This window comes from Trichomonas vaginalis, chromosome III (genome assembly GCF_026262505.1).
Source record: "Trichomonas vaginalis G3 chromosome III, whole genome shotgun sequence".
NCBI classification, from domain to species: Eukaryota; Parabasalia; order Trichomonadida; family Trichomonadidae; genus Trichomonas; species Trichomonas vaginalis.
In genome coordinates this window covers 2,121,320-2,137,059 of record NC_067205.1, presented here as the reverse complement: position 1 = coordinate 2,137,059, position 15,740 = coordinate 2,121,320, and the positions used below count along the sequence as shown (strand labels likewise).

The following is a 15,740-nucleotide window of genomic DNA, read 5'->3' as shown; positions in this document are numbered from 1 at the left end:
TGTAGAATGAATTTCTTCTTTTATTATGATAATAATAATAATCAAAGATAACTTTTGCGCTATTTGAAATATGTTATATGAAACATATAATACAATATATTTTTATAATATCTATAAAATCGTTTTTCATCAATATTGGAATTATATAAATATCAAACTATTTCTTCTTAGAAAGAATATCAATAATTTCAACATTATCATTTTCGACAGCGTAATGAAGAGCAGTGAAGCCATCATTATCTTCTGCATTAATATCAATTTCTGGCAGTGAACAGAGATATTTAACAACTTCTACATTATTTATAAGTACAGCATAATGAAGAGGAGTCTTCTTTTGATAGTCAACAACACTTTTATTAATTCCTTTAAGAGAACAAAGGAATTTGATGACATCGACATTTCTGTTAAGTGCGCCATAATGAAGAGGTGTTGATCCAAGCATATCTTGAAGATTGATATTGATTTTTTTAATAGAGCATATATATTTTACAACTTCAACATTGACATTTAATGCTGCATAATGAAGGGGTGATTTACAGTACATTTTATCAGGAGTGACACCAACATCAAGGTGAGAGTATTTACATTTAACAGCTTCAAGACTATTTCGTGTACAAATATCTGAGAAAATACTTAGTTGTTTAACTAATTCAAAGTCATTTCGTTGATGGGCTGCAAAAAGAAGTGTTGAGTCAAAATATTCATATTCACCATCTTCATTTGTTGATACTTTGCTATATCCATTTTTAAATGCAAATTTGATTGTCTCATAATCTCCTTCTTCGCATGCATTAGATAGGATATTATATATTTTATCAAAAGAGTCAGGGGAGATATCACATTGTAATAAGTATTTCTTGTTCTTGCCGTTCTTAACTGTATTGGATTTTAAGTAATTTAATATGCCGTTTATTGATTCATTGTTTGTTATTTTAGAAATAAAGTCTAAAGCTTCAAAAGCAGATTCTTTACTTACAAAACTTTGTAAGTAAACATGTTGAGAAATAGTAGCTACTTCAGTACTACTAAATTTCTTGCTGATAATAGTAAATGCTTGAATAAATTGATTAGTTGAAAATTTGCATAAATCAAAGATTTTACAAAGGTCTGATACTGTCCTTAACTCATAAAAATCTTCATTATTGTACCAATTACTAAAATCTTTTGCATAAGTGCCATAATCAATTGAACTCATCTGAAGTGAGATGAACTAGTCAAAAGTCACAAAATCTTCTTTTGTTGATTTACGAATGCTATCTATATACTAGTAATTTTTCGAATTGGAATATTTAATGAAAAATTCAATTATTGTACAAAATTTTTGGATTATTTTTCTGGTCTTTACTCGACAATGGCAAAAAGGTCCCAAATCATCCAATATCTCTATCAATATTTCTTAACAGATATTCACAATTAGATTTCATATTTCGAAATTCAAATTATTCATAATTCAATGAGGATTCCTTTTTCCAATCATTAAAACAATAATTAGTAAAAAGTGCTTATCATTTTAAACAAAAACAAAGGATTTTTTTAAAGATTTTTTTTTCAATAAATATAATAAACAAAAAAATATATAATAAAAAACAAAAAATGACTGGTTACCAGAATGGACACCAGCCGCCGTAATGCGTTATATACCTTGCAGGGTCAGCTGCAATTCTGATCAGGGAGTCAACGTGTTCTTCAACTGAAAGCTCTGGCTCTCCATCAATGGCTGCGTCCTCGTACAGTGAATCCCTTCCATTGAGCTTGGATATGACTCTGTCTATGATCTGCCTAGAGTTCGCTTTGTTCGAAGAGCTGAAATTTTCTTCGTCCAAAGGTTCGTGGATGAAAATCTCCAACTGAGCGACAATCGGGCTCATGTTGTCTCTCAGCATCCACATGACGTCCTCGCAAGCGCTCCTGAACATTCCTTCAACAGAGCCGTTGTCGAAGGCGCAGACAATCATCCTTGTCAATCTAAACGGCACTTTTTCAGGGAAATTTGGCCGAGTAACCGCTGTTTCGAAAGAGTCTCCGAAATCTATGTGAATCACTCTTCCTGTGTCTCTTTGGACCATTATGTTTGAGGGATGCCTGTCGCCCAAACCAATGATGTATCCAACCATTGACATCAACGCGTTTGTTATTGTGAAATTCCTGTTTCTGCCAAGCCAGGCCGCGGCGTTTGGAGACCTCATCCAGAGGCAATCTCTGACTTCTGTTGCTGGGCAGTACTTCGAGATTTCGTAGAACTGCTCGAGGAGCTGCACTTTGTTGAGGTACTGGTAGACTGAGCCGACTGTTTTGGATATGACCTCCATCTCTGCGCTGAGCTCTATTCCTTTCGTGACTCTCATGTCGCATATCATTTGGTGCAAAGTGTCTGCTCCAGTGACCCAGGAAATCAATCCAGCGGTCGGAGCTAATGGAATGATCGCGTATTGCGCTATCTGGGCAGGAATCTCTCGCTTCTGTCTGCTGTTGTTGAGTAGTGAGTTGATAAGAACAAAGAATTGCATAACACGTTGATCTAACCGTAAATCTTCATTTCCTTTGAGGAGGAACTTCACTTTGTCACCTTTTTCATCAACCATTAATACACATCTTGGGTGTTGTTGTGTGCTTAGAACTTGGAGTGCCGGCTCGATTCTCTTGAGGAGAGGCGCTGGGTGAGTGAATGAATATGTACCTGGGATAACGATCTTGAAGCCAACTTTCATTGCCAAGTTTTCTGATACTTTTGGAAGTAAAACTAAATCAAGCTTTTTCACTCTCTCTGTCAGTTGCTTGAATATGTGTTTGAATATATCCCACATCATCTTTCTAGATTCAGGAGTGTTCTGCACGAAACAAGATTTCGCCTGCTGTATCAACTGATCATGTAGTTTCACAAACCACTTATCGAAATCGCATTTCGGATTTTGGTACTTTACAAACTGTCTCTGTAAAATTGACTCCATTTTCGCTTTGTTGTGTTCGTGGTCAGCTCTACTCGCCAAATCAATTGACATCAGCCACTCTTCGAACCATGAACTTGCAGATCTCAGCAATCCGTCCACGAAGAGCTCTGCGTCTGCGTATTCTTCTTCGTGGTTTTTGGAGATCTTTTGTATCAGAGATTTCGCAATCATCGCTTTTTCTTGGTTTTGGCAGTTTTCGTAGAGTTTCAGGGGATAAAACAGAGCTTGGAAATGTATCTCTCCGAAGTTCTTTAATATCTCATGAACAGCGTTTCTTATGAACTCATCCTTGTGGTTTATTTGGACAGTTATCTGTGGTATTATCTGGTTTATGTCCTGTGGTGGCAAAGACCTCAATTTCTCGAGCAGATCAGAATTAATGAGAGAAGAATTCGTCATTTGGAAGAAGATAGAAAACATCTGACACAAGTATTCCAAAGTTCCTTTCGTTGTCAGCTGCGTTGCCTTCAAGAAACCAGTGACAGCGTTGTACGAGTACTTGTCTTTCTCCTCTGGGTTGATGTTTATCAATCTGGAGTTCGTGTAGGCCCATCCGAGCCATGTTCTGTAATCTGAATTCGACTCTTCCTTCGAAATTTCGAACAAAAGGAGAACTTCTTTCATCGATTCGAAGCTCAAATCATCATTGAATGAGATGTAAGTAGCAAGTAATCTGTTGACATTAGCTCTGAACTGGTTCGTAAGTTTGTTTAGTCTAAATGATTCCTTGCACATGTTTAAAACTTTTGTTGGATATTTTTGGGAAATTGTCAACAATATTTTGTATTGTAACTCATTTGGCAACGATTTGATGACATTCTTGAGGCTGCCTTTGATTGTATCATGTGGTAACAGTGACTTGATCTCCTTGGAAAGATCGGCATCAATTAAATTCAAACTGAAAAATGAATTCAAAATTGATGTCACTTTTGTAATTTTAATTTTTTCAATTGTTTTTAGGAAATTTGTTTCATCTTTCATTTGGAGTATCTCGAAAAGGTATCTCAAGTTATCAATAGCTTCTTGTCTTCTTCCTCTTGCCCACAGTATTTTGGACTGAGCGAATTCCACTTCAGGCAAAATGCTGCCAGAAAAGAACCTGTCGAAATATGTGTCAATCAGTTTCCAACATCTTTCCTTCCTCAGAACTGAAATAAGTTTCAAATAAACAGGAGTGTACTGCTCTTGAAGACTGACCAGTGACCTGACTCTTATCAGCTTGATCCAGCCATCGGAATCCCTCTTGAATCCAGTCAATCGTTTGGACCAAATCGAATCAGCAATTTCTGCAGTGATTTTCTTCGAATTTCGCTTTGTGTCAATCACTTCCTGCAACTCAACAAAGGCATGAGCGTATGCAATGTTCTCGTGGACCCTGTACGCATCACCAGATGAGTAGGCAGCATTGTCTTGAGCTAAATTGATGAGTCCTTTGTTGATTGACTGCTCAGCCAAGTCGAGTTTTTGTGTCCTTGTGTAGAAAACTGCTTGGAAGAAGATTTGGTTCATTGTTAATTCAGGTGGGAAAAAAGTCATGTATTTCTCAGCTCTGTTGAGTTCTCCGACTTGGAAGAAAGCGAGTGCAAAGTGAGCAGCGAACTTCTGCTGGTCATCTCTCGACATGTTCTCGAAAAGAGGTTCGAAACTGATGATGTTCTTCCACTGTTCGAGGTTGGAGTAGACAGTGATCAAGTTAGGATTGTTTTCGTCATCTTTCTTGTAGATTTCCAAGGCGTTGTCCCATTTTCCAAGCATTTCGGACCATTTTCCTGCTGATTCCGCAGCCAATGTCTCTTTCGCGTCAACTAAGAGTCCGCGAGCACTGGAGAGCCTTCCCATCGATGTGTTGAGCTGCATCAATAGGTCTACAATCTGCGGATCCTTCATGTTGTCGCGATACAACCTTTGCGTGAAATATAACTTTAATGGTCTGGAATCGCAGCACTTTGCAATGTTTCTGTCTGAAATTAGCAATGGTTCATTGGCTCTATCAAGGATTTCGGCTATTTTGGAGAAGAATGGGTCGATTTGGGCGCAATGAGTTATGATATGGTTCACAATTGAGGAGAAAGCCTCTCTTTGTGTCTTATCCGCCTTCAGCCAGCATGAAAAGAAGGCAATTGGAAATAGTTGGATCCTGAAATTGTTGTTTAGACTGACAACAACTTTGCAGGCTCTGATTGCAGGGCTTGGAGAGTACTGGATCACTCGTTCGCATAGCTCATCCAGCCATTTGCTGATATTTAAGTCATCTGGGATGTTTAGACCGGTGAAAATATCAGAAATTTCGGTGATTGAAGGAATATCCAAAACAACTTTGGGAGAAACAGGCTTCATTTGAGGGATGAAGTCGCATAATTTCGGATCTATTGTACTTTGACTGCTCAGTAATGACCTCAATACGTTGATATTCTCTAATTTGATTCCGTATGTTATTTGCCAGAACTCTAGCATGGTCAATGGCGTTCCCAAATAGGCCGCTGAGGTATAACATATCTCAATCACGTCGCTTTTGTTCGTTGCGTACTTAAATAATTGAGATATAATCAGAGCAATGCGTGATTGGTACATTGTTAGCTCACAGTTCTGTATAAGTAAGGTCAGAGCATTGCAAACTCGCTTGATAAAGAAAGGTTGGACCTTCTGAGGAAGTAATAATTCAATTGTTTGTATAAATAGCTCGAATGGCTGATTCTGGAAGATAATCACATAGCAGATAAACGTCAGGAGCTCTTTAAGATATAATTCGTCGCTTGCGCTTTCAATCATTTTGAGAGCAGGGAAATATAATTTTTTCGCACTTTCAGTGAAGGTTCCAATGAGGTTGTAGCTCAACGTGATGCACATCTCCATGCAGGCAACGAGATTTATGTAGCTCTTGGCCGTCTCTGCCAGCAGAGGAAGCAAAATTATTGTTTCTCTGGGGCATTGACTCGTAATCCAGTTCAGTTGGGTGAACAGAATATCTCTGGACCTGCTGTCAACTGCATTTTCTATGCCGCTAATGAAAGCCGGGATGATTTTTACTGCAAATGAAGCAGAAACAGGCGTGGAATCGAAAATCATGGCCACAGCTTCGAAAACTGGCATTGATGGCTGGTCGAAACAAGGAACGAGATGGGAAAGAGTGAAATTAGTGAAATATCCAGGATGTTTCATATTTAACGAAGAATTTGTCTGGGAATTCTCTTCTAAGTGGTCATTTGGAAGGTTACTGATATCACATGCTGTTCCAAGCAATTTAAGAATGGCAATTGATACTTTTTTACCTTTTCTGGCAGATAATAACTTCATCAAAGCAGTTATGATCTGCGGACAGTAAAGTCTGATGTTTAATCCAGTTGATATGCTCGATGCAAGTTTGGCTAGTGAGTTAATGGCCTTCTCAAGGAGTTCTGAAGATTGCCTCGAAATGAAAATATGATGGAAAGCCAAAAGAACACGCTGCATGTACGGCTCAACTAATTGACCAAGGATTGCAAGGGTATCTAGAAGGTACGCGTCACGTAAATCAAAGTATTTTGAATTAATTATAGTATAAACTCGATATCTCTTAGGTTCCGACTTCTTAAACTTTTCTAAATCAGCTGTTATATTTTGTGGATCCCTAAAATCATCACTTTGTACAGTTTGAATATCATCTGTTTTTGAATCATGGCAAAGGAAGCCCAAACATAGGGAAATTATGCTTGGAACAAGCGAAATTAAATTATTTGACATCTTTTCCGCTACAATTGGAAGTAATGAGGCGTATTGACTCGATAACCTTACATCTGATATAGATTTCATCGCAGTGATGACGAACCTGACGTAATCTATTAATGTTGGATTAATGTCAAAAGGATTAAACTCAGACAAACCGGAAACTAATTTCAGAGCTTCTCTTCTCACGTTAAACGATGGATCGTTCAAAGAAAGAAGTATATTTTTGTAGAAAGACAATTCCTCAGTTGGTTCAAGCGCTTTTATCGAAGAAAATCTTACTTCTTCGCAAGGATCGTATAATGCGAAATTTAAAATTATTGAAAGGGAGTCAGAAGTTTGTATAGTTGCGAATGCTTTAAGTAGTTCTATTTTTATTGATTCCTGAGTGCATTCCATCAAAGGCTGAATATCTGACAGTAATTTTGATTTTTTTTCAAGTAAATTAAGAGGAAATGCTTGTATAAGTTTGAGTGACATGATGATTGACGATTCCGGCGCTTTTGGCGACAAACCTTTTTTTAATATCGAAATTAAGTAAGGACGGATTTGGTTGAGGAGTGACATCTTCATTTTTATGCACTTGATGAAGTTGTCGCATGGGTAGACGTCTTTCAGCGCTTCTGGCCGTATTTTTGCATCAGGGAAAATTTCAAAAATTGTTGAGAGAATAAACAAGCCATTTGGGGTTAATTTTTTGAGATTTGGCATCATGAGAGTTCTGTACACGAAGTCAACAAGGTAAGGAACCAATTTGTGAGGCCGGAAAAATCTGATATAAATATCTAAAATTTTGAAGAAAGGAGTCATCTGATTACTCTTCAGACATTTTGTACATAACGCGGAGAATAGATTTGTTATATGATTATCAGTATAATGAAGAATATTAGTTTTTGCAATTTCTAAAGCTGCGTAAAGAGCTTCGAGTGAAAGATCATCACAGCTGTTCGATGCTAAGTCAATTAACGCCTTTACAAAGACTTTGTAGTTCTGTAAAAAGAAGTGAGGATATAATGGTATAATTGCACGAATGATCCTTAGCGGACCCTGCGTTTGAGGTGTTTTGTTTTGTAGTATATAATTCATGCATGTAGAATAAGGAGTTAACACGAATTTTTGAGTTGTTTGTGAATCCAAAGCCTGAATTTGATACGAAATCACTTGTGCTGCCAAAATTCGTATTGATGGATCCTCACTGATTGCATACTGGAATATAGTTTTGAATTTCTTTATAACTGTGTTGATTACGTAACTAATATTAAATTTTCTAGTGCGTTTTAAGACTTCGAGTGCGTTTATTGCAAGCTTGGGTTTTGTCTCCAACCATTCGAAGACGTTGGATATTGTATCTCTGAACAATAATCCGCTGTCTGTTAATTCTATCGCAATCCAGTAAAGAGTCTTCGAAGCTGCATTGGCAACATCCATGACCTTACTGGAAAGTAAATTCGTGGCGTAATTCATCAATCGCTTAATATGATCATAATTATCTTGAAAATGGCTTAAAATCGAAAAAGCCATCAGTAGATTCATTTGTATCCTTTGTTTATCCGTGTTAGACGCATTATGAATGGATTTCTCCCAAGAAGCGAATGTTGAAATTAATTCATTTTCAGAAAGATTAAAAATCAATGGACCTATCGAATTAATGATATTTTTCCTTCTAGTCTTCCATGTATTGTAGTCCAGATTTTGATCTGAATCGACTATAGCAAAAATATCACTAATTTGGTTCATAAGCATTGAAAAAGGTGACATTTTCATATTTTTGACACTTCATTTCCAGAGAAATTCAATTTGCAGCAGAAAATATTGCCGTTCAATAGATATGCTCATCATTAGCTTTTCGTTGAATATAAAATTTTTTTTCTTCAATTTTTGCCACGACGTTACAAATTTCCTACAGTTTTCCTCCATCAAATGAATGTTAAATGTCGGTTTTTGACTAGGTTGATGCATACTTTTTATTTTATCTTTACTTTTTTATGGATGAATTCGTCATCCTTGGAAAACGATGCGAGCAAAATTGATAAAAGCGAACAAGAAACTGCATTAGAAAGCCATGGTGAACCCAAGTTAGATATTAATTCAAATACAACTAATCTTCCTGAAGATACGAAATGGGAAAAGATCCGATTTTTAGGATGCTGCCCTTTGGCAAGATTAATTCCTACATATAGAACATATTGCAGATACTGGGAAATAGATTGTTTGATGCCTCCATTTGTTACACTAATAATTTTGTTTAATGTTTTAGTTTACTCATTAATAGTATTACCCAAACTATCTCTTACTGGATTAATATCTTCTTGCGTTTTTGTGTATATATTTTTCATACTATTTATGATTTCATATTTTATGGCAATGTGTATGGATCCTGGATATTTGCCATATGATTGGATTGTAAGACAGAAGACTAAATATACACCAGATGAGCTTTATCCTGGAATAGCTTTGAGAAAGGAGCAATTTAATTTTGCTGAAAATAATAGATGTCCATACGCTTCTTTTTCAAAATCATCAGGCTTATTTGTTGTTAGAGGAGACCATATATGCGGTTGGGTCACAAATTGGATTGGAAAAAGGAATCACAAACAATTTATACTGATGCTTTTGTATGGATCACTTTATTGTCTTTCCAGTTTCATAACAATGTTTTTTGTTCCAAATTTCTTTCATTTAAAGAAGTCCAATTTAATTCCTCTAATCATTAGTTCAATTTTAAATTACCTACATTTTGTGCAACATTATCATTTACAGCCAATGGTGAAACACAAATATCAGTTTATAAAAAAGTTGAAGTTGAGAAAAAGCCAACTATAGATACGTTACGAGAGATATGCGGAGAAAAGCCATTAATATGCTGGGTATGCCCATCGCCTGCATTCCCAGACGATTTAACCAATTTTGTTTGAAATTTTTATTTATTTTAGAATAAAAATGATTGTTTTTGGGAGTTTTTAAATAACACAAAACTATATGTAATATATTTTTAATTTAAACAAACAAATGGATAATTAATTAAAATAATTTTTCCAATTCCAATCTATGCAGTTTCATCTGATTTAGTTGATAAGAATTCCTTTGATAGATTTTACTTTTTCTTTGAAGATTTCTTACTTTTTTCTTCCTTTGTCGTCGAAGTGTCACTGGACGAATAATAGCTGTAGTAATTGTAAGAGTAGCTGTAGTATTCACTATCACTTTCTTCTTTCTTCGCTTTTTCTTTGTTTTTAGGGGAGTCTTTTGGATTTCCTTTTGAATTTGGCGAAGAAGATTCTTTTTGTTCAGTGGATTTAGGTTCTTCTTTTGCTTTCTTCTTATCTTTACCATCAGATGAATTATTGCTACTTGATTCCTTTCTTTTCTGAGATTTCTTCTTTGTCACCTTGTTCTCAATCAATGAGGAAGCTGAGTTATATGAATGATCATTGTCTGAAACATAAGAATTAGATGAATTTTTGGTTTCATCAGGTAAAGCACCATTTGATAACTTCGATGGCTCAGTGTCTGGTTTTGACTCAAATTCAGTCGGACTTGGAAGAATTCTGATTGCAACAGAAGAGGAGTCACTTACCTCTGATTTAGAGGGTCTAATTGATGATTGAGCAGGTAATGAAGGCTCTGATTCGCTCTTTTCGATCTTTTTAGAGGATTTTTTCACGTCTAAGTCAACTTTTTGGAATTTTTGGTGCAGCGTCTCTTTTTTAGATGAATCGTGTTCACTGGTGTCCAAAGACTTCAACTTGTCATATGAACTCCATTCAGAAATTTGAGATGACGGTGAAATTTCGAAATTAGCCTCAGGATGAGCCTTTAAATAAGCGATCTTCTCTGCCCTGAGTTCGTCAGGAGGAATAACCTCTGCAACAGATGAATCTGAGTCACTCCAGTTAAAAGAGTGATTTTGAGGGAATTGGACAGACATAATCTGCTTTCTGTTGGCTACATTTGGAGCAGGCTTTGTCTTCTTAGGAGGATTTCGATCTTCTGAGTCGGATTCGCTGTTTCCATTTTTCTCTTTTTTCAATTTAACTGGAGGATGAGGAATAACCAATGTCTTTGGTCTGGACATCTTTGAAGAAGGTATTTGCACGGCCACAGATGTATCAGAGTATTCAGAAGTTTCTTTTTTATTGTTTGTCTTTTGAATCTGAGAAGGAGGGATTTGTTCAGCAACAGATGTATCCGAATCACTTGTGAAACTATTCTTATTGTTTATATTGATTGGAGATTTCGCATAATATGTTGTTTGCGGTCTTTTCATTTTTGATGCAGGAATTTGAATGGCAACAGAGTCAGAATCGCTCGAATCAACAATATTACTCTTTGCAGGAGCACGAGATTGCGCCGTTTGAGGCTTTTTCTCAGTAAATGAAGTATCAGAATCACTTATAATGACTTTTTTGTTGCTAATTGAAACAGGAGCCTTCTCAAATGTTGTTGTTTTCGGTCTTTTCATTTTTGATGCAGGAATTTGAATGGCAACAGAGTCAGAATCGCTCGAATCAACAATATTACTCTTTGTAGGAGCACGAGATTGCGCCGTTTGAGGCTTTTTCTCAGTAAATGAAGTATCAGAATCACTTATAATGACTTTTTTGTTGCTAATTGAAACAGGAGCCTTCTCAAATGTTGTTGTTTTCGGTCTTTGCATTTTTGATGGAGGAATTTGTTCAGCAACTGAAGTATCCGAGTCACTATCGTTGTATTTTCCGTATTTGCTAAGAATTGGAGGTTGACTGAACACTGTTGTCTTCGGCCTTTGCATCTTTGATGCTGGAATCTGTTCTGCTACTGATGTATCTAAATCAGATAAATCGCTCTTGTTTAAATCAGCATTCGTTGGCTTTTCTCCTATCAGCGACCTAGACCTTTGAGTTATGGATGGAGGATTCTGCTCAGCAACAGAAGTATCTAGATCACTGTCCTCATTCTTCGAAATTTTGATGGAAGATGGAGTTTTATCAAGGTAAACAGTATTAGGCCGTTGCATTTTTGATGGAGGAATGAAAACAGCGACAGATGTATCAGAATCGCTCATATCGACTTTTGAATTTAGCGATTGAGTTGGCTTATTAGCAAACTTCGTCTTTTTAGAGTCTTGATTTTGATATTTTTCTCTGGAAGCCGCCGCTAAAGAAATTTGATTTTTAGATTCTTCTGGTTTTGGTGATGGAGTATCGAGATCACTGGCTTTGGATTTAGTATCAGGTGAACAAAGTGAATCTCGCATTGCATTAAGAGGTTCAGAATCACTTATATCAAATTTTTGATTTTTCTTTGAGAGTTTAATCAATTCACTACTGCTATTTTCTCTAATACGAGCGTTTTTGGGAGAAGGTGGTATGACTTCAGCAACAGAAGACTCAGAATCACTAAAATCATAACTAAAATTACGAAGTCTTGAATATTGGATTTGACTTTTAGAAATTTCTCCAATTTGTGGTGAAGATTGTATTCTCAGAGGCTTTTCACGTCGACTTTTATTTTGTTTTGAATTCGAATCTAAATAATTAATTGAAGATGATGCATCATCTGTTGACTTTCTATCGTTGCATTTCTTGGAAGTTTGAGATTCATCAGCTTTTTCCTCTTTATATTTGACTTTTGATATTGCGGGAGGAGAATGGGATCTATTATTTTTGGAATGAGATTTATGGGCTGATACATTGGTTTTTGTTCCATGAGTAGGCTGGTCAGAGTCAGAGCTAGGTGTATTATTTTTTTCTATTTTTTCAGCTTTTTTGGTTGAACTTTTATCATTATTTGGTTCAGATGCGGTTAATGGAAGCCCTTTTCTTTGTCCAGATTTCCCTTTCATATCATTTGAAAGTGCTTCCTGTTGCATAGATTTTACAGAGTCCCTTTAAAAACCTGACTCGGACCCTATAAATTTTATTTCAATTCAAATTTCAATAAAATTTAAGATCGTCTATTGACCGCTTCACTACGAATAGGATTTAGATTTTATGCAGAAAAGTGGTAGTAGAAATTTTATTTGTGTAAAAATTTCAAATTCAGAGACAGAGATTTGTTTCCATTGTTGAATATGCTAATACTCAAATCTCTAGCTACTAACGTGTATGACAACTTATGATATGCAGCCAATATATTAAAATTCTATAATTGATATTAATCGGAATAGTTTATATTTATATGGCACTACGATAAATTTAAAATAATCGAATACACAACTTCAAATTAATTATTACCGTGCAATGCGTTTTTAACTATAAAGGAAATAATTTCTAAAAGATATTTAAAGATTTGCAAATCATGATTTAGAGAGAGGTAATCTTCCTATTTCCTTGCATCAATGATTGTTATGTGTCTTCTTAAGTCCTTTTCCCATCTGAAATCGAATATGACTCATTTGGCCGAATAAAATCTTGTGACGTTGGATTTTCATTGAATTGTTGTTCCCCCTTTTCAAATATTAAAAATATGTCTAGCGATCCTAGGTCCATTGTAATGATTATAGATAACTCTAGTACTTCGATAAACGGAGATTTTTTTCCAACTAGAATAGAAGCTCAAAGGAAAGCTGTGAATCAACTTGCAACATATATTTTTTCCTTAAATTCTAATTCTCAAGTGGCTGTTTATACGGCAGGATCAAAGGAATTCGGAATAAGAGTTTCCCTTGTTTCTTCATCATCGAAAATTTTACCAGTTATTTCTCAAATTTCATGCGGCGGCAATCTCAGATTAGAAACATCCATTAAACAAGCGCTTATAGCATTTCATTTCATTGAGCATAAATGTTCCAAAAGTATTTTATGCTTTGTCGGAGGTCCTAATGATATTAACGAAAATAATTCACAAATCATCGCTCAAAAGTGTAAAAAAGAATCAGCAGATTTACATATTCTTACATTCGGAAATAATGTTCCGAACGTCCCGCTTTTAGAAAAATTAGCTAAATCAGTTTCTCCAAAATCAATATTTATTAATTTGCCAATCGATTCTGGCGATCCATTAGTTATTAGCGACGCAATACTTAAATCGGACCTCGGTCCCGGTGAAAAAAATGCACGATTAGAACTAAAGGCCATTTCCAATGTAGATCCTGCTTTAACTCAAGAACTAATGCTAGCTTTGCAATCTCATCAGGCTGGAAAGGAAATGGAAGAAATGAACTTGAAAAAGAGAAGAAAGGCAAAGAAAAAATGAAATGTTGTTTTATAAATCGTATTTGTTTGTGTGTATTGTTATTAAAATAAGCAATTTTTTTGCTATTTGTTTATATTTTTTACCAAAATCATGAAAAACTATAGTTTAAGCATATAAATAATAATTTATTACAAACAGAGAAAGATATTATATATTAGAAACAAGCAATGGCTCGTCATTTTGTTGTATCTCAAAATCAGTTGCAGTGTAAAGGAGTTTCTGCAAGATAGGTGGAATGAGTAAGATTTCTTCATGCTCATTCCAGTCTCTTAATGGAGCATCTACAAATTTCATTGGATCCAAGAATTTTCTTTCGCAATCTTGATAAGCATATTTATCATCAAAGAACATCTTGAATACTTTTAATGAAGTATTGTAAGGAATCGATAAGAAAATCAAAGCAGTCAAAAAGCCATGATCTAAAATAAAATAAATCAAGGAAGAAATCCAGTCCGAAACATGCACAAAGTAAAACACAACAATAGAAGACATTTTGAATATCATGAAAAGCATGACTAGAATGAGAAAAGCATACGAACGGATTATTTTTTTGGAAACTATTGTTGATGATGGTTTATATCCTAGGGTTTCGATCAAAAATTCATATGACATAAGCTTTATCTCGTTTGAATGTAATTGTTGTATAATCAACCAAAAAACTAAGTAAAGAGCGAGAAATTGGATGAAAAATGGAAGTACAATGAACTCGTTAACACCATAGAATTGTCTATAGTACACAAATGAGTGCGTAAAAGGTGAGAGAAGTATAACAAAAACTAATCTCCAAACATTATAATAATTTGTGTCAATACTCCAGCCAGCTGCAATCATAAATGTTGATACATTCAGGTTGGTAATAAACAGCGCTGATAAAGTTAAGTTGATTGCTTTGAATAATATGGGAGCAAATCCAAATTTATCAAGATATACTTTAATTGCTGTATCAACGCATAAGTTAAGGAAAGATAGAACACATGTAGATATCAATATTATATGAATCTTCAATTTAACGTTATGATTACAATTAATTGCAAAAATAATGATACCAAATAGCAAAACAGTGACACACCCATATACAAAAGCAAAAATATAACAATGCCCAAATGATGTGTCGAGAAATGTTTTAATATTATAAAATTCTGCGTAGACGTAGGTATCAATATTATTTGTCTGACATGCCACTACTATAGGAGCATATGTTCCTGCTTCCGAAATCGTTTTCGTCCATGTTTTTTCGTTGGAATTATTAATTACTTGACTATATAGCGTTAATGTATTTGAAGAAATTGTGCACAAACTTTTGTAATCAAAGGAAAAATTCCAATTTGCGGCATATTTCGTGTGATTCATGAGACCTACAAAAAATGAATTTGTGGAATGGTTAAGAAGAGTAATATTAAAAGAAGCTCCACTTACAGCGCCAAAAGGAGGCATAACTGAAACTGAATCAGGCTCATTTAAGTGGAATGTTTTCTTGTAGGTCATAAAAAGAAGAAAATGCATTGAAAAATTTTTTTCTAATTTAGGGGAATTAAGGGTGCACTTACCACTTTCTGACATCCTCTCAATTATTTTGACATTCTAGTTTTTTATTCAAATTTTCTAAGGTAAAAAGTCATTAACTTTGTTCGGGGAGAAGCTATTTTAAATCAATACTTAGTACCTTATATTTATGTTATACTTTTTTGCAATCACAATAACGATATATTGATACTGTGAGAGCATGTCAAAAAGTGGTAAGTGCACCCTTAAAGACACAACCCCTATATTAACAATTCATAATGATCTCACAAGAACGTAATCAAACTTTAACAGTTAGAGCAGTTACGTCAAAAAATATATACATAATCAGACATTTAATTACAAGTAGCAGTATATGATTCGATTGCTCAAATTTTTTATTTGAATTGAAGT

General features: G+C 35.1%; 5 protein-coding genes across 5 annotated transcripts, besides 2 other annotated features; 1 reads left to right on the top strand and 4 right to left on the bottom strand.

The window, feature by feature from the left end:
* Window positions 1–157: 157 nt before the first annotated feature.
* On the bottom strand, window positions 158–1,195 carry TVAGG3_0625090 (protein ubiquitination; the record flags this gene model as incomplete). Its single annotated transcript, XM_001307630.1, has 1 exon — window positions 158–1,195. One exon carries the CDS (start codon window positions 1,193–1,195, stop codon window positions 158–160), a length of 1,038 nt encoding a protein of 345 aa, XP_001307631.1.
* Window positions 1,196–1,579: 384 nt separating this feature from the next.
* TVAGG3_0625080 (protein serine/threonine kinase protein) lies at window positions 1,580–8,393 on the bottom strand (the record flags this gene model as incomplete). The annotated part of the gene is made up of 1 exon (XM_001307629.2): window positions 1,602–8,393. One exon carries the CDS (start codon window positions 8,391–8,393, stop codon window positions 1,602–1,604), a length of 6,792 nt encoding a protein of 2,263 aa, XP_001307630.2.
* Window positions 8,394–8,646: 253 nt separating this feature from the next.
* Window positions 8,647–12,610, bottom strand: TVAGG3_0625070 (uncharacterized protein; the record flags this gene model as incomplete). Its single annotated transcript, XM_001307628.1, has 1 exon — window positions 9,745–12,474. One exon carries the CDS (start codon window positions 12,472–12,474, stop codon window positions 9,745–9,747), a length of 2,730 nt encoding a protein of 909 aa, XP_001307629.1.
* A 487-nt stretch (window positions 12,611–13,097) lies between these two features.
* TVAGG3_0625060 (proteasome assembly) lies at window positions 13,098–13,826 on the top strand (the record flags this gene model as incomplete). The annotated part of the gene is made up of 1 exon (XM_001307627.1): window positions 13,098–13,826. The coding sequence occupies one exon, from the start codon at window positions 13,098–13,100 to the stop codon at window positions 13,824–13,826; it is 729 nt and encodes a 242-aa protein (XP_001307628.1).
* A 147-nt stretch (window positions 13,827–13,973) lies between these two features.
* On the bottom strand, window positions 13,974–14,318 carry TVAGG3_0625050 (uncharacterized protein; the record flags this gene model as incomplete). Its single annotated transcript, XM_001307626.1, has 1 exon — window positions 13,974–14,318. One exon carries the CDS (start codon window positions 14,316–14,318, stop codon window positions 13,974–13,976), a length of 345 nt encoding a protein of 114 aa, XP_001307627.1.
* A 1,039-nt stretch (window positions 14,319–15,357) lies between these two features.
* Window positions 15,358–15,577: a mobile genetic element.
* Window positions 15,546–15,578: a mobile genetic element.
* The last annotated feature ends 162 nt before the right edge of the window (window positions 15,579–15,740 follow it).